The 25,421-nt window shown below is 37.6% G+C and overlaps 1 protein-coding gene across 1 annotated transcript in view; it reads left to right on the top strand.

Annotated features, from left to right (window-relative positions):
• Positions 1 to 25,421, top strand: part of Gpc6 (glypican 6) — a 1,056,528-nt gene that overhangs the window by 259,648 nt on the left and 771,459 nt on the right. Inside the window, exon 2 of the mRNA XM_027938906.2 lies at positions 9,152 to 9,310. Coding sequence (XP_027794707.1) covers positions 9,152 to 9,310 — 159 coding nt within the window. The remainder of the gene's footprint in view (positions 1 to 9,151; positions 9,311 to 25,421) is intronic.

Consider the following 25,421-nt stretch of genomic DNA (forward strand, 5'->3'; position numbering starts at 1 on the left):
TCCTTAAAATCAACTCATTATAGATATTAAACATATCTACAAAATACATTCACAGAAACTCCTGCATAGGGTTTGATCAAATTCCTAGGTAGAATAGCCTAACTGCATTGGCACAGAATTATTATTGTTCATTCAACATTTTTCTATGGCACCCTAGGTCAGAAGAAATATTAACCTTTTTATTTATTAAGGTCAAACAATTAAAATTTTATACCCTAAAGACCTTAGTAATCTTTTGAAATAAATAGTACATATACATTTTAATTTTTTTTAAAAATTGGTCACAATTATTTACAAACCCTAGAATCATACTTGACACTACCACCCTCATTCCCTGCTCCATGACACTTTTCATATGCTACTTATGATATGGAAATTAAAGAAAAATAGTGCTTTGCTAAAACCATTGGAAGGAATATACTAAATTTGATGTTGGGATTATGAACTACCTTCAGCACGTACATTTTTTGCAATTTCCTGCAGGTGCCAAATATCCTTTGAAACTTGAAGATGTCCCATTGCACCCCACATTTTGCTATGCCCTGTGATCCTTGTCTCTGATTAGAGTGGTTACAAGGAGAATTTGTCACATACTTTGAGTCATGGAATCCCTTTCTTGTTATGACTTATTATTGTTCCTGTGATTTGAACTACAATTTTTCTGGGCTCTTTCCTACAGAGAGTAATAAAAGTTGCAACAATTAAAATTGTCTTATGGGCTCCTTCTATTCATATTTTTTAGTTAATTCTGGAAAACAATTTGGGTTGTGTGAATGGATGTGTGTCTGTCTGTCAAAGAGGTTGTAGCTTATACAGGCAAATTCCTTTTAAAGTAGTGCTTTCAAAAGTCTCAAAGTTTTAATTATATAAATTAATAAGTTATATATATTTATGACATGGAAAAAACCCTCTATTTAACTGATTGAATAATTTATAAGTTAAAGAATTTCACAACATGTCAGAGCCAAGGTCAGATGTCATGAAATGAAAGGAAGGCTTTTCTGACTCCTGCCTGGCCCATATCTGCCCTCGTCTGCCTTCTCCTTTGCTCATTCTGATCACACCTTTTTCTGGATTTATCTTCACCCCCAAATGGTCAGCTGCTCTGAAATACTAAAGGTCACCAACTGGTGAGGACCAGAAACACTATATCTATATCATCCAGAGTGGCTTATTCAAAATTCTCCTGGAATGGTGGGGACTGATTTTAAGAACTAACTTTTGGGTTAATTGTTAAAAATAGTTATTTTTGTAAACTTCAGGAAAAAAAAATTTAGAAATACAAGAATTCACATTTAAAGTCTTTCTCAGGAAATTGACAGAATCAAAGAATGATGCTAACGTAGATGGTTCGAATGATAAGACTCAGTGAAATAGAATGTTAATTGAATCTTCTCAGATTTGTGTGAAAGTTTGAACATTTCTCATTATAACACTGACCGACTTCACTAAACAAGAGTGGCCCTTACAAATATGACAGGATCATTTATAAGAACTCTTAGTGCTCAAAAATGTTGAAAAAGTACTTGGAAGGTTGTGAAATTTGAACTCAAAAGAAATGAACTGGAATCTACCTTTAAAAATCCTATTTGTGTGTGTTCATTCACTTCTGATCAGCTTGCATAGGAGCCTTATAAGACTAAAGACTATCTAGGTCTTTTAGCTTCAATTTAAATTGTCATAGCTATCAGAAATGCTAACTAAATGTTAACTTATTCTAGACTATTCACCTCTTTCCTTACATGGTTTGCTCCAGTCAGATTTTTTTAGCACCACATAAAGAAACTGACTAGTTGTTTGAGGAATCATATCAAATGATGGGGAAACTCTGAGGCTGGTAGCAGATATGCACATCAACTATGCGGATTTCAGTAGTTCAAACACAGAAAACTTTGACACAGACTGCACAGTCTGAAGAAATCTAAAAACCAAGAGTGCACTTTGATCCGATTGAATTTGGAGGGTTAGGAACTGAAGCTCTCTGTTAAATCTTGCCATCTTCTTTTCACTTTTTAGTGTTTTATTTCCTTTCCACCTCTGGGGAAGGGCAAGGCTAGTCATTTCTCTCCATACTCGAAAGCTCTGTATAAACCAAGAGTTTGGTTTACTGGTGGTCTGTGTAGTGTCACTCATTTGGGGCACTTTGGTTTCTGCTTGTTTGTGCGTTTGTGTGGAGTGCTCATTCTGAGATCGCGGGTGTCACCTCTGAGGGCAGAGAGGTTGTGGAAGCAGACCTGCAGAGGCTGGTTAATGAGGTTCTCCTGTCTGCTGCTCTTGACTACCCGTGCCAGTCACCAAGCCTATTCCTGGCTGCTCTCAGACCCAGAGCCATCTCTAGAGGGAGTGGGATCTGGAGGGATCACATTTCTGCTGTCACCACAGCATCTTGGAGTGAAAATGAACATCTGGGCAGGCATTTGGGATATGATGCGGTGAAGAGTGACACATAATTGAAGGGGGCACATGGAGAAACAGCCCTATCTCTTCTTTCTTGGGAAACAGAAGATAATTTATAGTCTCTGAGCTCACTCTGTAACTTCCTGGTGGAACCCCCTTCTTCTACACCTACATTTCCCTTATTTATCTTAAAGCTGGAGGAGAGCCCTTTAAAAATGCCAGGACACAGGGAATTCACTGGTATTAACTTCAGGTGCCCTAAGAAATGTCAACCTGCATAATCCACTTCACATAACCCCCTGTCTGGTCTTGCTGGGTTTGAGCTTGTCATAATGATTTGCACCCCGAAGCTGTCAATCACTGTTTGATGAATAAAGATACAGTGAGCATCATTTGTCAATTCCTCACTGCCTGCATTCAAGGTCTCTTATCCTGATCTTCCATGTTGTTAGTGGTCTTTGACACGTCTGCCTCTTCCTCAGTTGAGCCAAATGTCACATTTAATTATTTATTTGATTTATTATAAAGAACCCAAGGCACTGGGTGCAGTGGTGCATGCCTGTCATGCCAGCAGCTCAGGAGGTTAAGGCAGGAGGATCACAAGTTCAAAGCCAGCTTCAGCAATTTGGCAAAGCCCTAGGCAACTTAGCGAGACCATGTCTCAAAATGAAAGATTTTAAAAGGAGTGCTGGGATGTGGCTCAGTGGTTAAACACCGCTGGGTTCAATCCCTGGTACTTAAAAAAAAAAAAAAAGAACCTAAGGCAAGATAAAGGAATGTGAGTGGGAAACCCCAAATGGCAGTACTTCCTCCTCCTTCATAAGTTTCAACTTTGAAATCATCTCATTATCATATCTAATACTTTTTAGTTTGGGGAAGTATTCAAGATGAGAAAATTTCATATCCTTCTATTTAGAGAAATTGGAACAGGAAGGGGAAGAGCCAGTTTCTTCACGTGGTGAAGTGGCTACAAGTGTGATTGCAGAAGTTAAATATGGCTGGCAGGCATTGCAGGCCATGTGGCCTGTGTTGTAACCATGTTTGTTCTGCTCTGATACTAATGCAGTCAAAGAAAGCATACAAGAGAAGGAGTATGACAGTCATGATGAAACTTTATTTATGGACTCTTGAATTTGAACTTTTTTCTGGTGCAGAATATTATTCTCTGATTTTTGTTTTCTAACCACTGCTCACAGGTTCCACAAAAGCAGGGAGTGAACAGGATTTGGCCCAGAGGCTATGCTTTGCAGACCCCAAAATGAGTTTTACTAATCCTCCAAGCATTCAGAATCATTAGGGTGTTTGGGAGAATTGGAACAGCCTCCGATTAGCAAAAGGGAAGAGCTGCACCTTGATACCATAGCAGCACCCCTTCCACCCCAAAATGTATCCAAAATGTTCCAAGTCAGAGACATGTGATTGTTGAAGGACTAATAATATTGAAGAAGCCAGTTCAGACTTTTCATTGTGACATTGCTGAAGATGCTTCCATTTCCCCCAACATCTGTCCATCTTTCCCTCCCAGGAAGTATTCACAAGTTTGTTGTTGCAGAGCTTGGAGACATTAAGACATGCAATGTGACTGTTGATTTTGTGATCCTGCTAAACTTTGATGCCCCTTTGTCATTACATAGACCTTCCAATAGATGGACAGTGCTTGTGAATTTAGTATTTATAGATTGCAAAATTTTGAGGATACTGAAAACTCTCTTGCACAAATCACACATATTTATTTGTTCACTAAAATTTTTTGAAAAGAATTAAGGGAGCATACATGTGCCGGGAATTATTCTTTGTTGGCATCAAATACTTACTAATTTTAGTATTAATGAGATATTAGAGGAGACACATTTTTTTCCTGAAGAAATTGATACTTCTTATCTATTCATTTTTCATGTTTTTAAAAGTGGAGTTTGGTTCAATTGCTTACTATTAGAATTTTCTAATGGTAAAGTGTAACATTTGACGTCATTATAAATGAACGATTTTTAGTCAATACTTCAATCTGTTTTGCATTTTGGTTTCTAACTTCATATTTGACAATAGAATTAGAATTAGAATATCTGCTATAGTTAATAATTATAATATCTGCTATAGTTAATATTTTCTAGGCACTAGGCTAAACCTTTTCCCTGATTTATCTCATAATCTGATATCATTAATTCCATTTTTACAGGAGACCAATTGAGATATTAACCAACTCACTCTTAACATCACATAGCTTGAAATAGAAAGGGCAACTTACAGAACGTCTGATTTTAGCTCTCATTAGTGGACTTAATATGGATGTCACTTGTCATACTAGAAATATTAAAATAAAGAACTTCAATATTTGGAAATAGGACTATTGTGACATTAAAATACTCAAATAATATAATAAAAAGTAAACTATAAAGAAATCTTCAAAAGTGAGGAACGATTTAATAATGAATGAAAGAGGAAGCAAGATTATAAATTTGTTAAGTGATAGCTACAATGACAGATGTTCTGTACTTTCTGGACAGAGAGCTACTTGCAGGTTAAAGAATAACCAGCCTTTATGGACATGGACCTGGATTTAGATGAAAAAAATTTAGAGCATCTCTGAACCTGATTCATTCTTAAGCTGACAGAGTAATCCTGGTATCTAGATGTTTTAAGTTTTTCTTCTAAGTAGTTAGTGTCTAGGAAGGGGAAAACATGCTCAAACCCATGTCATTCTACCTCTAGATTAGGCCTATGTGTTTGGCAGATAATAGCTCAAAGCCTAATTACATAGCTATTAGAGGTCGGTCGACAATCTCAAATCTCTGGCCACATTCAGTGGATCTTTAGTATCAACAACTTTTCAGCATGCTCCATTCTCTGACCTTTTTTTAACCATTTTCTAAATCCCCTTCCTCCATTGCCTACTCTATTATACACTCATAAAATGTCCATTTCTCAAGATCTAGCGTATCAGCACTGTGTTCTGCTTCTAAATTATTACAGTGGAGCTAGAGCTTTTGCAGAAAAACTGAGCAAAATAAAATGATTTTTTTTTATTGCCCCGAGGGAGCAGTTCTGTTTGGGATATTTGTGGAAGAAACCCCATGGATTTACATTTATGAGATTATGTCTGATAAGAGCCATTATAATCTCTTATCACTATAAGAATACCAGTATTTTATGTCAAGTAGAAGTAAGATGCTTATTCCTAGTGGGATAGATTTACACCAAAATTATTTCATGGTCTGTGTGTGTGTGTGTGTGTGTGTGTGTAGCGGTGTTGGTTCATGAAAGAGTATTAAGTGGCTGCCTTACTAACTCAATGCAATAATTTCTTGTTTGCAGAAATGGAAATGCTCTCATTTCTTTTTATTTTTATTGGGACCTTGATAGAAAGAAAACTAGAGATAGAGATAGACAAGCATAGAGACCAGGAATTGCAGGGATAGGGGAATTATTTCATCTGAGAACACTGATTGACATAGTGATCATGTGCCCCATGTCATAAATGATGCTAAGTTAAAATCAGTTTTTGCTTCCTGAAATTCTTGAATTGTTCACATAACCAAGCAAAGAAACAAGGAGGGCTTCCTCTATACTGTTAAGAAGGAAAAGAAGGAATTAACTGAGGGCCATGGGAGGAAAAAAAAAAAACACTGACCAAAGTAGTGTTGAAAGAATGAGAAAATCACCTGCTATCCAAGTGATGTACACAAATCCAGTATTGGGTGTTCTGCTGAAGAAAGTATGTTTGCTTTGGAAAATATTCTCACATCATGCACTGTCCTTATCAGCTGTCTTCCCCATGAAGGGTCCTTCTGCTGGATATCCTATTTCCCAAGTACTCCGAGATGAAAAAAAAAAAAAATCAGAGCATGATCGGATCTTTATTATAATATTCTTCTTTAATGGGAGGGAATTTATGAATGACAAAATCATTAGAAGAGTGAGAGATTTTGTGCATGGGTTTGTTTTATCCTCATCAGATAGGCTTAATAGTTAGGAAAAGTAAATTAGTGGTGCATGGACCATTTGGTTTTGAAAAAGTCACTCCTGCTTGGTGTCTTAAGCTCTCAAGCCAGGCTTCTCAGTGGGACGTAAGTATCAAAATTTCTTTGGGGAAGAATTTCACAATTCACATTGTTTTGTCCTCTTAATTTTGGTATTGTCAAAATCTTCAAGTCAAAGATGACAGGAACATAACAGTGCTGAACAAGTTTAGCTATCACTCATAGGTGGAGCCACAATCCAACCTAGGGAACAGTGGACGTCTCAGTCAGAGATTCTTAGAAAGAATTTTTATCCCCATTCCTCCTCCCTTACCCTCCCAACCCTCTGCCCTATCTAGAGTTCTTCTAATCCTGCCATGCTCCCCCTCCCTACCCCACTATGAATCAGCCTCCTTATATCAGAGAAAACATTCAGCATTTGGTTTTTTGGGATTGGCTAACTTCACTTAGCATTATCTTCTTAACTCCCTCCATTTACCTGAAAATGCCATGATTTTATTCTCTTATTGCTAAGTAATATTCCACTGTGTATATATGCCACATTTTCTTTATCCATTCATCTACTGAAGGACATCTAGGTTGGTTTCACCCTTTAGCTATTGTGAGTTGTGCTGCAATAAACATTGATGTGGCTGTGTCCCTGCAGTAGGCTGTTTTTAAGTCCTTTGGGTATGGACCGAGGAGTGGATAGCTGGGTCAAAAGGTGGTTTCATTCCCAGTTTTCCAAGGAATATCCGTACTGCTTTCCATATTGACTGCACCATTTTACAGTTCCAGCAGCAATGTATAAGTGTGGCTTTTCCCCCACATCCTTACCAACACTTACTGTAGCGCGTATTCTTGATGACTGCCATTCTGACTGGAGTGCAATGAAATCTTAGAGTAGTTTTGATTTGCATTTCTCTAATTGATAGAGACATTGAACTTTCTTTATATATTTGTTGATTGATTGTATATCATCTGTGAATTGTCTGTTTAATTCCTTGGCCCATTTATTGATTGGGTTATTTGGTTTTTTGGTGTTTAGCTTTTTGAGTTCTTTATATACCCTAAAGATTAGTGCTCTGATATACAAGTGGTAAAAATTTGCTCCCAAGCTGTAGGCTCTATGTTTACCTCACTGATTGTTTCTTTTGCTGAGATGAAACTTTTTAGTTTGAATCCATCCCATTTATTCATTCTTGATTTTAATTCTTGCACTATAGGAGTCTTATTAAGCTAGTAGGGGCCTAATCCAATATGATGACTATTTGGGCCTACTTTTGCAGTAACAAAACAGCATGGTATTGGCACCAAAATAGACTGGTAGACCAATGGTACAGAATAGAGGACACAGAGTCTAACCTACATAATTACAGTTATTTTATATTAGAGAAAGATGCCAAAAACATACATTGGAGAAAAGATAGCCTGTTCAACAAATGGTGCTGAGAAAACTGGACATCCATATTCAAGAAAATGAATTTAAACCTGTATCTCTCACCATGTACAAAACTCAACTCAAAGTGGATCAAGGACCTAGGAATTAATAGATCTTTAATAAAGTTCATTTTTCTTTAAACAATCTTTAACAAAGAACATGTTTTATCTTCAGGTTTTTAAAGCTGGCATTTAGTACCAAACTATGTGAAGAACCATGAGACACCTTGTATTCCCAGAAAGCTATAAGTCATTCTTTTTTTTCTTTTAACCATACTAGGAATTGAACATACGGTCTCATGCAAGCTGGGCACTCTTTCATATATATTGTTAAATGTTATAAATAAATTTTAACCATAGCATCAAATATCTGTTGATCTTTATTAAAGATCTTTATTAAAGACCATTTAAAGAAAGTGATCTTTAATTGTTCATTTGGTTTTCAACACCCTACAATGACTTTAATCTCAGGGGTCATTTTTAAATTTTATTTAGCAAGGCATTGACTGGGGTTATTTCTTTACTCCAGAGGCCTTGATAAACATTTTTGACATAAACTGAGCTACATCAATTGGAAACTTACATCTCATGCAACAACAGATTGTTTTAATTTTATGAAGCAAAGGATTGGCTTTTATTTGCAAATAGCACCAAAGAAAGCAATATTATCAAAAGAAGTGGCCTGATAGATCAAGAGATAAATTGGCTGCATTAAATATTTCATTCCCTTTTATTCTACATTTTCATATGGCATAAACACTAATTAAACCCCTCAATGGCTTCCTCCTTCCAAGAGAACATTTTCTCTCTGACAAGAAATGTCAGCTAAAGAATGTGTGGTTTACAGGAGTCCTGCCATTAAAAACACGTGTCGATTTCACCTGGTGAAGAGCTCATTTGTTTCCATAATCTGATTGGCAGAGATAACAGGAAGCTCTTACCACAGGCTCTCACCCACTGATGTGATGGAACCCAGTGCCTTTGCCTTGATGTGGTTTCCAAAGACAAACACCCTTTAGACTGTGATATATCTTGTTATCTAGTGTTGCCTGGTACATTTCAAGTAAAACTGGGAAAAAAAGCCATGGTGTTTTGAGGGTTTTAAGGCATCTTTGCCTATATGATGATGGTGGGGTGCAGAAACTAACTCCAGGTTCAACTGAAGTCTTTCAGGTGTTTGGAATGGGTTTGCAGATATGCTGAGGCCCAGAGAGAGCTCCTGCCCATGGGTCCATGGGTAGGGGAGTAGAAGGGAGGGGTATCCCAGGATTCAGTAAACTGTTAGAGATGCGAAATCTCCAGAATCTGCTAGAAAATCTTGCCATTCCATACTCATGTTTTTATGCTTCTCATTGCAGGGGAACACTTAAGAATCTGTCCTCAGGAATATACGTGCTGCACCACAGAAATGGAAGACAAGCTGAGCCAACAGAGCAAACTAGAATTTGAGAACCTCGTGGAAGAGACCAGCCATTTTGTGCGGACCACTTTTGTGTCCAGGCACAAGAAGTTTGATGGTAGGTGAAACGGTTTGGCTTCATTTAGTTTTTCTAAGAGAAAAGGTGTGCTTTTCTGTGAGAATCATGCTGTTTTATGAAAAGCTTTTTTTGAAGGAGATTTTCATTCCCTCTTTAACATTTATAGTATTGTCTATTTTTAGGAAAAGCATGAACTTTCTTGACAATGTGTGATTTTTTACAATAGAATCTTGGAAAAAAAAATCTGATTTACCCAAAAGCCATTTTGCATTTGTGCTTTGCCTATAAAATTTATTCTGAAAGATGTAGCTCAACTTTTCATTTTTAGGGTGATTCTAAACCAGGTTTTGTCACTGGGGCTTGTCTTCTACTTTCATATGGGGATATTAACTTTTTAAAAATTGTGTCAGTTAAGATTACTTGATATATAACATCACTTCTAAGAAGACAGACTCGTCTTAGCTGCCAGTGACATGGACTCCTTTATTTTAGAGTTTGCTATTGTGATAACACATCTTACATGGTACTCATGACACATTCTACATAAGATTTAGATCTTCCTTCGCTTTCCTGTTTATAAACAATCTACTTCATTTCTTTGTTCTATTGGTTTCATAAATATTTTTGGATTCGAAAGCACAAAGACCAGAAGCAATTATTACTGAGTTTCAGCACCGAATTTTCTCATCAGAGCCTCAGAGAAGTAATCAAATGCAATCTGATTTTTAAAAGCAATGTTAATAATGATAACAATAAGGTTAAATATTTTTGGATGGTGCAGTTTTTTAGGGCTCAAAGAAGTGAATGTACCTTTCTATGATTGTAAACCAGGCTTGTGAACGGTGGCAAGCCTGCCTTATGTCCCCTCCAACATATCACATTGCCCTAGTACAAAAGAGCTACTGCTCATTTTCTTTACCCTATTCAGTTAGGTACAGCAGAGCCATCTTGGGAAAGCTTACAAAGTCTTTTCTGTGTAGTAGGACAAATGTTCTACTTCATTGCTGTTTTAAACTATTATTGTGACACTGATTTCTTTCAAATTAATCCTCCAAGTTAGAAAAGACTTGGTCACCCGTGTTTTCGGTTCTCATGGTGATATGACATTTGCCATGTACGTGACTAGGACTTCATCTTTTCTGCAAGTATGTTTCAATGTCTTCATATTCCTTCTTTTTCTCTTGCTCTGTTTATAACTTTTTCTGGGGGTATATACGAAAATAATTCCTTATTTAGCAGCCATGCAATGCAGGTTGTTCCCTCGAATACAACTGGGGAGTAAAAAGAGGTTGCCCTTGACTGACAGATTACAAATCTAGTGGCATTCAGGGACTCTGTGTTTCGGGGACGACAATCTATCATTTCAAATTGAGGCAAATTGAGACATCTAGTTATTTGTTACAAAAGCAGGTGAAGTGATCTGCTGTTACTGATTTTTATCTATGTCGTTGGAAAACATAGTGCCTTCCCAAAGTTCTGCCCCTGGTCATGCTAAAATAAATCAAGGGCAGTATTCACAATTGATCATTTATATTTCTTTTAAGAAAAATATTAAATGTTATGTAGTTTTATGGTGAGAGGTTTTTTTTTTTTTTTTTTTTTTTTGATAAGTAAAGCTATTCAAGAAGACTGAACCACATACTTCTGAGATTATCATATGAGTAGCTCTTAATATCTTTGGGTCTGTACAATTTAATCCCAGATCTCATTTGTCTTTGTTTTATTACAGAAGTCTCAGTCTCTCTCTCTCTCTCCCCCCCCCCTTCCCTCCCTCTCCCTCTCCCAGGTGTGTTTTAAATTGTTCTAGTGTACTTAAGGGTGTGATGTCAATCAGTTTGACAGGACATTGATTTTGCTCAGATTAGATCTGACACAGGGTGATGAATTCTTTAGCAACAGTTGTATTAGGCTGCCATGAGAGAGGAAGTTAAGATTTTTCCCCCCTTGGCAAAATTTCATCCAGACTTTACAAAAAAAAAATTTTAAATGATTATTTTCATCTCTTAGAGCCCATTCTTAACAATATTATCATTATCATCCTCAATTTAAAAAGTCATCATAGTATTTTCTGCCTTTTTTTTTTCCCCAGTCCAGGGAATAGAACCCAGAACCCTGTACATCTCCAGCCCCTCCATTGGCTTTTTACAAAAACACTTTCTCCTGGCATTTATTGATGAGTTTCAGTTCTCATGAGTACAGAAGAACTGTCTAGGATGACTTGGAGAATGTTACCTTCTGAATTTTATTTTCTCACATGAAGCCAATGCTCCTGTAAAGGACTTTGAGTTTCTTATTAGTAACTTCCACAGTGAGTCATTTTGCATTATTACTGGAGTCTCTTTATCCAGAATGTTCTGTTTGAGGTTCTGCCTCAGGTGCCACTTTCTCAGAGAGATAGGTCTGTCATTTGTATTTTGTACATCTTTGTGGGCTCTAAGGTACTATTGTGAAGACAACAAAAAACTACTGCTTAATTTAAAATCGTGAGGCACTGACTTTCCTTCCTACTTTCATTAAGTACAACATCAATTTCGACTTCCCTGATATGTGTGAGTCAGTCCATTGTACATTCAAAGAGGTTAAATCCAATCACTGGGATAATTAGTTTCCGGTTGTTGTTTTCCTTATTATATTACAATGTCTTGATTCCATTTAACTTTTTGGTTTCTGGCAGACATGATTCTCTTTTAAAATTTGAGATTCTAATATGCTTAATATAAAACCACATGCTTCTCATGGTCATATTTTTTCCAGTATTTAATTAATATTTTGGGTAAGATTTATCATAAGATTTATTTAGAAGATACCACTGTGTACATTTGCCAATAATTATCGGAAGGTGGGCATCTAAACCTGAATTCATAGGAACTCTTCCTCAACTTTTCCGCAATCACCAAGCTTTGCTTTGCAGTCCCATTGAGAGTAACATTTTCAGCCGATGGACAATTGAAAAAGTATATAGTGCCACTTGCAGAAATTTCATTCTTTGGTGGAACATTTTCTTATCTCTGGGTATCTGGTTTTTTTTCCCCCTGACTATGAGGATAAAATTGAAATTTTATCAAGAGTATATATAAAATAGAGGGTTATGTTCTTGGCACTGGTGCTTCTCCCAGTGTCCTATGGAATTTTGTTTTCTCCTTTCTCTGGCCAAATTCCTACCTGGCTTTTTAATCAGTCACCCTCGTAAGCCCCTCCCCCCTTTGTCTGGGGTTCCTACAAAGTTCCCTCAGAACTTTACAGGGGTGTTCTCAACATGCTTTGTAGCCGAGCCCCGTTTTTGGTTTGCCTCACAGGGTCTAGTGTCCTGGACAAAAAGCCTTCCCTGTGCAGCCGGTAGAGTGACCACAGCTTTGTCCCCTCCCTTCTTACCTTTCTCCTCTGCCACATACCTTAGAAACCCACAAGTCCAAAAACAGCTGCAGGAAATCACATTAAAAGGCAGACAAAGGGAAGGTCCTGTTGGGCTCCCCCTCTTTTAACTTGAATTGTGTCTTTGGGGACCTGTCAATTTGGCATTCCTGTTTCAATGCCTACCACTTTTATGCTCCTAAGTGCTTTGTTAGGATCCCAGGAAAGGGAGAACTGCTATTACTGATAGTGAGAGTAAGAAGAGAAAACACCTGGCCCAGATCCTCAGTCTTGAAGAAGCTAACCCTGTTTCTCAAGGGGAGATTGCAAGGCAGTCACACAATTACGAAGCAGCAGGGTCAGGGTCCTTCCCCAGGCCCACCACAGCAGGATCCTTGCTCTCAGCCTCCTCTACCCCACAATCTCCCCAGTGCTTTCTAGTGCTCACTTGGGCTGGCAGTTCATGGTCAACCAGCCAGCCATCTATCTCCCCCGCCTGTCCTGTCCCAGTTTTTGTGGGAAGGAAGTGGAAATGACCGTCAGAGAAAAGTGGAAGGAGATGTTTTTAATCCTTAAAAAAGAAAATTGCTCACCTAAATATAGCACAAGCCCCCAAGGACCTTGGAGCTTGGAAAGGGAGAATGACTTGCCAATTTCCATCAAGAACAAGGGAGCCAAGAGTGTAACCTGATACATACATCCGTCTTATAAATAGTAATGTTAGAGGAAATCAATGTTTGGTTGAAATTCTAACTCAACTTTTATTTTGGGTGGACACTGGTGAAAATGATTGATATTTCTTTAACAAGGCCATAGTGATATTGGTGGGTCAGGAATCCAGCCACATTTGAGAAAAGATGGAAAGAATGTTGATTGGGAAGCTGTGCCTAAATTAAAGGGAATGCAAAAAAAAAAAAAAAAGGTTATTGAATCAATGAAAGCCCATTGTTTATTCTCCCTACCTCACAAGACATAGTGTTTTCTATCTTGATTTAGAGGCTAGCACTCTGTTTTCTAAGCATGTCTGTGGACTATGGATTATTCAGAGACAGGGATATTTGCTTGAATGGATATTTTATTTTGGTTATTTTATTTTCCTTTAGATTGATTTGAGTGGAAATTTATTCACATTCGGAACTCCATATGAGGTTTTGTGTTTAGTATGTTCTTCTTCGTCTTATTATTTCTCTTTTCTTCCTGGTTTTTATTTATGTATTTTAATGATATACATTTGTCCAGAGATTTTGGCAGCAAGTACATTTTTAAAAGCAAATTTTAAAAAATGAACAGTGATTTCCATCTTCATGAAGAACTTGTTCTGTTGTAACACCTCTGAATACCCATTGCACTGAATGTGAAAATAATTTATATACAGAAGCATAATATTTTTATGCTGCAAATCTGCTTGTGTTTTCTTTTTAAATATCATTTCTCATCTATATACTGTAGAGATGACAATAATGTAATGACTTCTTTAAAATATAGCCTAATTTTCTCAGAGAATGCACTTATATGAAAAAGAAAAAAAAATCCTAAGTACTTTTCCATATGGTGGTAGAATCCTCCACATTTCTTGTCACATGGGTGATGTTTTGTGTACCTGCACGTGTGCTTTTGTGTTTCCATTTGAAAACCTATATTTTTAGAGCCCCCTCGGTAGAAGGCACTTGGCTAATTGTGTAGCAGATAAAAAAGATGACTAAAGGTGACTAAAATATGGTCCTGGCCTCTCAAGGAGTTTACCTTTTGAGGGAGACATAAACAGAAGACAAACACTAAAGAAGGCAGAATTGACTGTGTGCTAAAAAAGAAATCCACTGGAAACAGAGGAGGTAGTGAGAATTCTGTTTAGAGAAATCACAGGATTTTTGAAAAGCTGGCAATCTAATACCCCCTAAAGAATGTATTAACATTGTGGTCATTAAAGAGGTGGCAGGAGGAGACAGAGGCTCCACTCCACGGATTTTGTATGCATATCTACAGAGCCCTTAGGACATATTAGCATAGTTAATATCGATTTACTTCCAAAGGATTTAGTTTATTGATAATTATCAAATACCTATGATGTAGATATTTTGCAAAGATTTCACATTCCTTGTTTCTGTCTGCCGTTGTATTGTGGAGAAAAAAAACCACAATTGTAGAGCCTAAGTCAGAGCATTGTTCTTCTTTAATCTTTGGTTTGGCTGTGCTAAGGTACGTTTGACTCTAAATGACAGATTTGATCTGATCCACTCTAGATATCTCCTATTCTTTTGGGAGTAGCATTCTAGCTTGGCCGTGTTCTTCTCTTGGTAGAGCTTGTAGACTCTCAAGCCAGACAGGTGGAGTCAGGAAGCCCCTTAAGGCGTGGAGAACTGACACTCTGTCTTCCCAGTTCTCAGTGACCAAACCAAATCTCATGGTCCTTCTTGACGTTAGTAGGGGAGGAGATTATACTACTTCACAGAGGTGGAGATGGAGGAGAGGGTACATATTTCCATGGTAATTTACTATAGTTCACACCTGAGCATCTTTGTGACTCCCATCCAGTGTTTTCCTCACCACTTTGACTGTTTTTTAATGGATTTCCCAGGAATTCCAGACCAATAAGTATTCTCTCAATCAAGTGCAGTTAGGCACAACTGTTATACCACTACCTATCTTATCCTAACACAGTGATGTACACAGGCATAGCCACACACAGATACAGAGGAACACTCACACCTACACACAACACACAACATACTTCCATGGTGTCATTGCAAGAATTAGCAGACATAATATTGCCATTTCATGAGGGTTTCAATGTTAATCATGGTAGGAAGCAATGAAGTGAATGCATAGGCTTCCATTGCAGTCACAGACATTTTGTGTGAAAGACAGTCTTCTTGAATCCAGAACATTCTGAGGTGAGTTTTAGAAATTAGAGAAATTGTCTCACTGGCACTGGAAAGTAATCTGCCAGATTTTGCTAAAGGTAGGCCTTCCAAAATGAAAATCAGCTGATGAGGGATTTGGCTTTGACAGAGCTGGTGGGTGGGTTTATAAATCACAAATGCCTTGTTTGCACAATGCTGAAGGAGATGATCCTTACTAACTGGGCCTTTTCTTTGCAGTGCACAAAGAACCCAGATCTCTGTACAGGTGGAATCTGTCCTCCTTTCTCTCTTCCTTCCTCCCTCCTCCCTTTTCCTTCCTTCCCCCTTTCTTTATCCCCCCCTCAGACTTTGGCAGATCTCTCAAACTTAAGGATGTACACTGCTAATCAACTGCTTCATGGCTTCTGTGATATATTACCAATCTTTTTCTAATTCTTAGACCCCTACCACACACCTCAAAGTAACTTAAAATATGTTATGCTCACGGTGTAGCTGAAATATTATCATCTTATTATCACCAATTCCCTTGCATGGTGGCTTTGCTGAGCAGCTGTTTCACAGACAAGCCAATTTCTTTTAAGTATTGCTCTATCAGACTCTGAAACCAGCCCTACCAGAAGGGTTCTTGGTCATGAATGTTAATGAGCAGACAAGTATCTGTGCTCTGACAGAGGCTCACTAATCCTTTGAGTAAGTATGGTGAATTACAGGAGAAATTTTATTTAAGTTAAATTGATCTGCCACTGAATAGAGAAAACTGATTTTCTTATTTTAATGAAAATCAAGAAAAAATATTTAATGGGGGCATAAATTAGGGCTCTCTGGAAATACTTTTGCCTTTCGACCTGAGAACACAGTAGTCCGGTGTAGACTGCCCCAACTGCATAGTGTGTGTGACACTAGGGAACTTGGTGTCTCCAGTGTGATCTGCAGAGCAGTGGGAAATGGAGAAAAGTCCCTCCCTCTGACGGGATTTGGTGTCACGGGATTCTTGATCTTCCTTAGTGATCAGGAGTAGAAATAAAAACGGTCATTCTCTCCTCCACTGAGAAAATACAAAATTTCCTTTTTATAAACAAATAAAATGGCAAAGTCACAAAAAATAGTTTTTGTACTTCTAAGATTCAGAAGAAGATTCAAGTGAATCTGTGTCTGAAAGCACATAGCCAAGGCCTAATTGGTTCCTTGAGGTGGACACGTGGGAACAGGATGGGAAGAAAGACAGTCATTATTGAAACTGGTTGATGAGTCCATAAGGATTTATTGGATTATTCTTATTATTGTATAGGTCTATGGAATATCCATAATAGAAAAAGATTTTTTAAAGAAGAGAGGACATATACATGATAGGTGATTTCAACTTGTGAATTCGTGGTGGATGCCCAACAGTGTCAACCAGTATTGCCATTTTCTTTTCTTGTCTGCTCCATAGTAAATCACACTGAACTCACCATTTTCAAATTGCAAAGGTGAATGCAACTTATCAGATCCAAATGACTTAGCTTTGGCTTCCACCCAGTATCCTGTTGTTGTTTTACTGGATGTGGCATCTCTAGTCTATCCCTGTGAACTAGTTAAAACAACACTTAAGCTTTAGATTTTCCCATAGTGTGATTCAAAATGCTAAACTCTTCTTTACCAGATGTGTGGACACAAAGATAAACAGAGTATTTGGTCCGGTTTGGAACCTGAATGTGTAAAAAACACATTTCCCAGGGTGGCACTATTGAGAATCATTATTGAGGTGGGACCTAGTTGGAGATCTTTAGGTCACTGAAGGTGTGTCCTGGATGGAAATTGCAAGACTCTAGACCCTTTCTAGCAGTTCTCTATTTTCTTTCCTGGCTATGTCATGAACATTTTCACTCTGCAATATGTTCCCACCATGATGTACTACCTCACACCAAGTCCAGAACAACAGGACTAATTGGTCATGAACTGGAATAACAAAATTGGGAGACAGAATCAACCTTTTCTCTTTATAATTTGATTATCTCAGGTATTTTGTTACAGTGACAGAAAACAGACTGACATTGTATTCAATCACAAATGTCAAGATTCAAAGACAATGTAAGGTGTGTTTTAAAATGTTAAAATTGTAATATTTCTATATAATTGAATAGGTATTATTATATAATTCAAGAGTGATTTGGGATTGGATCATTAACTACAACAAGAGCTAATGGGACTTTTAGCAAATCCATTGAAGAAGCAGCTTGCCTAAATAATTCATTTCCTATGATTCCATTTATTTCATTAGAATAAGAATTCTGAACCAAATATGGAGGAAGAGTCAATGGCCAGCGAACAATAAACTTAAATGCTTCTTAAAGCTCAGGAAAGTTTTTAAAAAATCACTTATTACAGTTTCAGAGTGTGCCATTCTTTCAAAAGGTTTGTTATATTCATCAAATAGACAAATATTATACTTGGGATGATAGTATATACGAGTTCATTGTCTTTATACTCTTTCCTTCCTACTCCTAGATTAATTGAATACAAACAACTTGAAAATGAAAAGCAAACTTTGAAATAAGGTATCTGGAAATATGAGCACCAATGTTTGAAGAAATTCTTTTGTTTCTGAAAGTTCCTTTAAATATTTCTCTTTTAGAGACAATAATTCTGTGGTCATTATGGGCTTTAGTTCTCTCAGGATTCCTGTCTCCTTCTCCTTAGTGCTTAGTTAGTTGACACTTTATCATTTTCACTTATTTAGGGTTCTTTTAATAGTGTTCTTTAAAAAATATGATCCATTGCATATTCTCTGTTGGAGTCTAAGTTCATTAAGTATGTGGATTAGGTCTCCTATTTCTATTTTATCTTCCTATGCTTGACTTAATATGGAATATATTTAATATTGCTACTGTATTGTCTGAGCATGGTACCAACCTGTATAGACCCAAGGGCACATACCAGTTAGATGAGTTACTTAAGTTCCTATAATAAATACAACAGAAGAAAATAGGAAGCCTTGAATTCTAGTATCTTTTAACTCATAGGTCCCATAAACCTGAAAACCACACATGACTTCTGCAGTTCCATTGGATTTAGTGGAACTAATTTAAAAGTCTCAGTTCTCCAAAGGAAAGCAAGAAGCAGCAGGCTGGGTGTGTTGTTCTTTATCACACCTGTGTGCATGCCTGCATGTCCACCTACACACACATGCATGGGCACATGAATGACAGGAGGTAAAGATGCACACGATTCTTTCTCTTGGAGGATCAATTAATATACAGTTTCTCCCAGCTACTACTCAGAAATAATTTTTTTTAATTGCAGTGCTGGAAACCCGTACCAAGCCCTGGAGCATGCTATTCAGCTGTTGTGCCACTGAGTTACATCCCCAGCCCAGAAATTTTTGTTTTTCTTAAATATCCTCCATTCATGAAACAAGTAGTCTGCAGGTCACTTCATTTATCCCTGGTGTAAATGGCGCTGAGATATTAGCTATCAGGACATAGAACTGTCCAGAATTTTAAAGAGGTTTTCAAATATTTCCTCCAGTGTGTTAAAGTTGGTGTATGTTTGACCAATAGCAGGTCTCCATTTATAAGGAGTATTTAAGCACCTGTTGCCCAGCAAATGATGCTTTTTTAAATACATTAAACAAGTCTCCCTTTTTTCCTTACACCCAAGATGAGTAATTCATTTGATCTTCTGCAGATTAATACTGTGCTTTATTATTTGAATTTTTAAAATTTGTACACTCCAAAATTTATACTTCATTGGTTCAAATGTATTTTTATTTTTTTAAATCTATAAAATCCTTTTTAATTTCTGAGTTACTATTTCTGCTAGAGAGGTATTTTCTGAGGCCAGATCACCAAACATTCTTTCTCTTTCTTGTTTCTTTCGGTACTACATATTTAACCCAAGGATGCTTTACCTTGAGCTTCATCCCAGCTCTTTTCTTTTGTTTTATTTTGAGACAGCATCTTGCTAAGTTGCTTAGAATCTAAGTTGCTGAGTTTCACCTTCAACTTTGGACCCTCTTGCCACAGCCTCCATAGTCAGTGGGATTGTAGGTATACACCACAGTGCTTGGAAGTAACTTTATTTTAAATGGCATTTTCTGATTTGAGCATAATGTGTTTATTGTAGAAAACTAGAAAAACTTAACTTTAGCAAGTTAAATTATTTTAAATGATTTTAAATGTATGCATAACTTGGAAGAAAACAACAGCAAGAGCCTGATCTTTGAGAAAACTGATATAAAATGTCTCAATTATTAATATCTGGTTACTCAGGAAAATTTATCTAAATAACTTCTAATAAAAAAGTAAAAAGGGGGATTCTTAATTTCTTTGTTAAATATAAATAGAACATTAAAAGTGGACTCTCATCCCTGAAGGAGAAATGGGACATACTATTATCTGGAGATAATATTCCCCTCCCCAACACTATGTAACATTTGATCAATACAACTTTGGACTTTTCTTATAATTTAGTTGATATTCTCTATGTAGAGTCAAAGTAGAAGTTTATAGCAACATAGTTCTGAAGATTTGGGTGATGTAATGTATCATGATTGATTTTAAAGATTAGGTCAAGGAAGTACCTAACATAAATCCTCCCGTGAAGTAACAAGGAAAGTAGAGAATTGAGACAAATGAAAGCATCTCTTTGAGCAACACTGCAAGGTTTGCTAACTTTGTCTGCCTGATCATTATTAGGTCAGTCAGACTTATTCTCACTCTACATTACCTGCAAAAGGTATCCTAAGTGTTTTAGTCTGCTTTTGTGTTGATATGAGCGATGTATCTGACAAGAACTATGTAGAGGGAGAAGCATTTATTTTGGCTCATACTTTAAGAGGTTCAGTCCATGTCAGCAGACTCTGGCTCTGGGCCCAAGGCGAGGTAGAAAATCATGTCGAAAGGATGTGATGGAAGAAAGCAGCTCAGAGCATGGCATGGTGGAAGGATGTGGTAGACAAACAAGGCACCCCTGGTGTTGCAATCTGGAAACAGAGAGAGAGCGAGAGAGCACTTTGCTTACCAAGGACAAACTATAAACCCCCAAGGCACATCCTCAGTGATCTATTTCCTTTAGGCACACCCTATCTGCCTACTCTTGTTGCCTGATTAATAATCTACTGATTAGTTTATACCTCTCATAATCTAATTATTTCACCTCTCATAATTCTTGCATTGTTTTACCCATGAGCTTTTGGGGGACAACACATATCTAAATCACAATATTCTATCCTTGGCCCCCCAAAGCTCATGCCCATCTCACAATGCAACATACATTTCGTCCAGTTCCAAGGGTGTCCATAGTCTTGATGGTTTCAGCATTGCCAGAATTCCACATCCAAAATATCTGAGACTCAAGACAAACTCTTAACTGTGTGAGTAAAGATCAAAAGAGAGTTACATATATCTGATATATAATGGCACAGAGTAAACATTTCCATTCTAAAAGAGAAAAATAGAGATAGAGATAGAGGGATGGGACCAAAGCAAGACTGAAATTCAGCTGGGCAAATAGGTTCTGTAGGTCCAAGTCCAGCATCTGGGGCACATGGCATTGTGATGTTCCCTCCCAAGGGTGTGTGTAGTGCTTACCCCAAAGGCCTTGCTGCTTTCAGTTCATGCAGTTTCTCTCTTGTCTTGTTTCTGCTTAATTCCTGCAGCTTTGTTCAATAGAGTTCCATGTTTCTGGCATGTCTTTATCTTCAGGGTTACCAGTGCAGCTTTGGCTTCCTTCTCACATCTTCATGCATCACCCTCTCAATAACTGTCCCCAGGGACTCCAACCTGGCCTACCTACTAGGCCTTCCTTTGAAATCTTGGTGGAGGCCTCCCTGACTCCTCTAACTCCAGCATCTGTAATCCTGCCAAAGCAGAACCATGCATTTGAAACCAAGATCTGCCCCCATTTCCAACAGTAGCCAAGTCTCTGAGTGCCTAGGCAGCTAAGCATAGGGAAACAACTTCTATACAGGACCCCCTGTGTAGGCAGATCACCCCAGGGTTTCTTCTGAAACATTTTTACTTTTAAACCTGTGAGCCTGAAATGGGTGTGGTCTTGCTAATTCCTGAGATGCCCCTATGCCATCGTTCTTACTGTTTCTGGGTAAACTACATAGCATCTCTTTCATAGCTGTAATCTTGTTAACAACCAGAATTTCCTTAACCCCAGTATGAGTCTCACTTTTCCTATCATACTGCAGTTCTCCCCCCAAAATCTTTCTGCTCTGCTTTCTACTCCTGATTATCATAGTAAACTTGACTAAAAGCCACCAGCGGTGTTGTGCCATCACCCGAATGCTATGCTGCCTTAGAACTTCCTCTGCCAGATTGATTAGACCATCACCTTTCAATTGAGTCTTACAGAAAGTTTTAGGGATTAGGAAAAATGTAGAGAGCTTCTTTTCCAGAACACAACCTAAATAGTCTCTAGTCCAATTTTCAACAGAATCCTCCTCCTCTGAAAGCTTATGAACCCAGACTTTACTGTCCACAGTTCTATTGGCATTTTCATCCTTTGAGCTCCCACCAGAATTCCTCATAAACTCTGCTTACAACATTCTAAAGCTTTTCCAGCTTGCATCTCTAATCTTCTCAAACTTCTTCTCCTCACAAACTAGCTCCAAAAGCTTCTGAACTACTTGGTAAGGTTATTCAGAGCAATGAGCTCACTTCTAGGAACCATTACTGTGACCAGAAGACCTGAGAAGGACAACTTAGACAAGGAAAAGTTAACTGTGGGCTTATGGTTTCAGAGGATCACTTCACAGTCAGCTGACTATATAGTTCTGGGTCCAGGGTGAGGCAGAACATTATGATGGAATGTCATATGGACAAAAATAGGACTTGGCAGCCAGGAAGCAAAGAGAGAGCGCTACTCACAAAGTACAAAATATAAACCTCAGTGATCCACCTACCCCAGCCACATCTCACCTACCCAGTTACCACCCAGTTAATCCACATTAGTGGATTAATCCACTGATGACATCGCGACACTTACAATCCAACCATTTCACCCTGGAACATCCCTTCATTGTCTAACACATGAGCTTTGGGGGACACCTCATATGCAAACCATGACCCTATGGTAGTAACTTCTAATTGTATCTTTAAGAGCATTCCAAGTCCTCATACAAAGAGAGGATTAGGAATCAGGCAAAAGTTCTCACCATTTTCAAGATTTAGCTTCTATTTAGGGTGTAGAACTTAGAATTATATTCTGAAACTAAAGAAAATAGAGAACCACTTTGAATTAATATGTTATATGCTTTTAAAATCCTAAACACATTTGCAACAAGTAGTGTGTGCATATGTATATGTGTGTGTGTGTGTGTGTGTTTCAGTAGTTGAGATTATTTTTGCTAGTTCTAAACAAAGAAACTCTATTTTTTTCCCCTCATAGATGCCAGGAACCTAAAGTAGTCACTACATTCTTTTCCTTACTCATTTTCCTTAATTGGGGAAAGGTTCACTGTGTTTAGGACATTAGGTCAAATTCTATTTTAGAAATTTAGCCCTGCAAACAGCAAAGGCTGGAGGTGGCAACCTAGGGTTCAGGTATAGGATGTACATTTTATTGAATCTGGGCCAAATTGTTTTTCCTTTTCAAAATAAAGCCCTCACAAAACTTTCTGATTTGAAAATATGACGTACATAAGGAGTCGAGGAACAGTCTGGCAAAGAGTGAGCATTTACTCTGTGATGGTCTCCGCTGTGCTTCACCCTTGTAACCAGCTCACCTTCTTGACCATAGGAGCCGAGAGTCCCATAGAATCACATGGACAAGTACACATAATGCACATAAAATATTAGAATCAAGTGATTTCATGAAAAGAGGATCATAAACAACCTTATGAAAAGATAGAATGAAAATTTTTCTTAAACTCACGAAGGATTTAGAAATGTAGAAATTGGATGCATAGCAAGGTGGTGCAGAATCCAGAGTAAAATAGAGATAATTCCATGTGGTGGAGCAAAGAATGTTTAACTAAAGAGCAATGGACCCGTTATTAAGCTCCTGCAGTATGTGTAAATGTGGAAAATTCAGCCTATTCTCTGAAAATCAATGGGTGTTCTTGTTTATTTTCATTTAAATAATTGAATTGGCTCTTGAGTTTGAACTTATACAGACAAAAGTTAAAATCCCTGTTGAACACCTTCTAACAAAGTTTACACCGTGGGGTTTGTTCTGTTTAATTGATGGCTGACAGCAGGCATGTGGATTATAGAGCAAAAGGCCTTCATTTGGTTCCTCCATGTGCTAGTGTATGTGTGTGTGTGTGTGTCTGTATAACAGTATTTTAGAATAATGAATAAACTTCAGGGATCTATGATTGAGTTCAATTTTGTATTGTCAATGTATATGACTTCTTTACATTAAGGACTATTAAAATGTGTGGCCCTACTTCAGTTCCATATAGCAGACTTTCTACTGTGTTTTCTAGGGAATGAAAGATTTCAGAGGACTTTTCCTATGCAAGTGTAGTCTTCAAGTTTCTCACATACATGTTATAATCACAAAAATTGTTGTGTGGTTTGTCTGATTAAGAAAATGAACATTAGGTTGCATAAGGCTATGCCATACACACCATACGTCTCAGTTTACAAAAGTCGTTGTCCTGCTCATCATGGTCAGAGGAGAAATTTTCTCATGTCAGATCCCAATTGAAAAACAAATATATTATTATTGCTAAATTTCATGTTATACTTTGCAAAAAGATATATTTCCGTATCAAATATTTGCATAAATTATCCCCAATAATATTAGATGCAAATTTATAGTACAAGGGCCCTCCCATAAATATTCTGATCATCAACAGTGATGGGTACATGACTGATAATTGCCCAGTATGTGTAATTAATTGAATTTTCTCCATAACCATTTAGTACACAACTGATAGATCACTGGGGATGGATGAATACAAACAGTTTCATATACTCAGTTTTTTCAGGTCATTGGAGCCTGTCTAGCCCTGTTGAAGTCTACCTCAATCAAGACCGTACATTTTTACAATGTTTATTAAATACCTATTGATTTTTCAGTTTCTTTTTAGTACTCTTAAATCCTCAGATAAAATGTATAATTCTCTTTTTAATATTTATTTTTCAGTTGTAGTTGGACACAATACCTTTATTTATTTTTATGTGGTGCTGCGGGTTGAACCCAGGGCCTCCACATGTGCGAGGCGAGTGCTCTACCGCTGGGCCAGAAGCCCAGCCCTAAAATGTATAATTTTTAAAGGCATCTAAAGTCTTCCTTTGTTGGAGTCATCAGCAATGGCGTGATGCATGGTACCATGGTGCACTCTTGGCATGCTGCCAAGGGTGAATGATCCATGGTGCATAGTGGGATAACTAATGGCATTTCTTTATCCTCTGATTCACTAGCTGTGGTTAATATTGACCACATTCATTTGTGCATAGTTTTTGAATAGGGCAAGACATTAAGATCTCTTATAATAAACATCACCCAGGATTACCTGCACACCAAAATGGATTTCTTACCAATGAGTAATTCTGCTCTTCACTGCAACCCTTCAGGGAAAATGCCAGAATTCGACGAAGTCCTCAGGCCCTCTGATGGAGTTCTTCATTAGGGTCCTTTTGTTGGAGTAATCCAGTTCTGGTCTGTTCCTCTCCTCATCTGAATGAAGTGCATTTTAAGGCCCATTGATTTTAGGCAAAGTTGAGAAATGGATTTTAAAGAAACAGGAAAAATAACAATATATTTTTCTTCCCTGTGAGAATTTTGCTCGCCACCCAGCATAGCCCTGTGATTTTTGTGGAAGCATAATTGAAGCTACCTTGATAATGGAGTGGAAAGGTCAGCTATTTGTCTTCCCACTAATGTGAAACCCTAAATATGGTTTTGTTCTGTGCTCTCCTTGTCCATTGGCTGCATTTTTAAACCCTTATGTATTGGAGCAACAATCAAGAACTATATCCTTGTTGTTAAATATCTTA

This window comes from Marmota flaviventris, chromosome 4 (genome assembly GCF_047511675.1).
Source record: "Marmota flaviventris isolate mMarFla1 chromosome 4, mMarFla1.hap1, whole genome shotgun sequence".
Classification (NCBI taxonomy): Eukaryota; Metazoa; Chordata; class Mammalia; order Rodentia; family Sciuridae; genus Marmota; species Marmota flaviventris.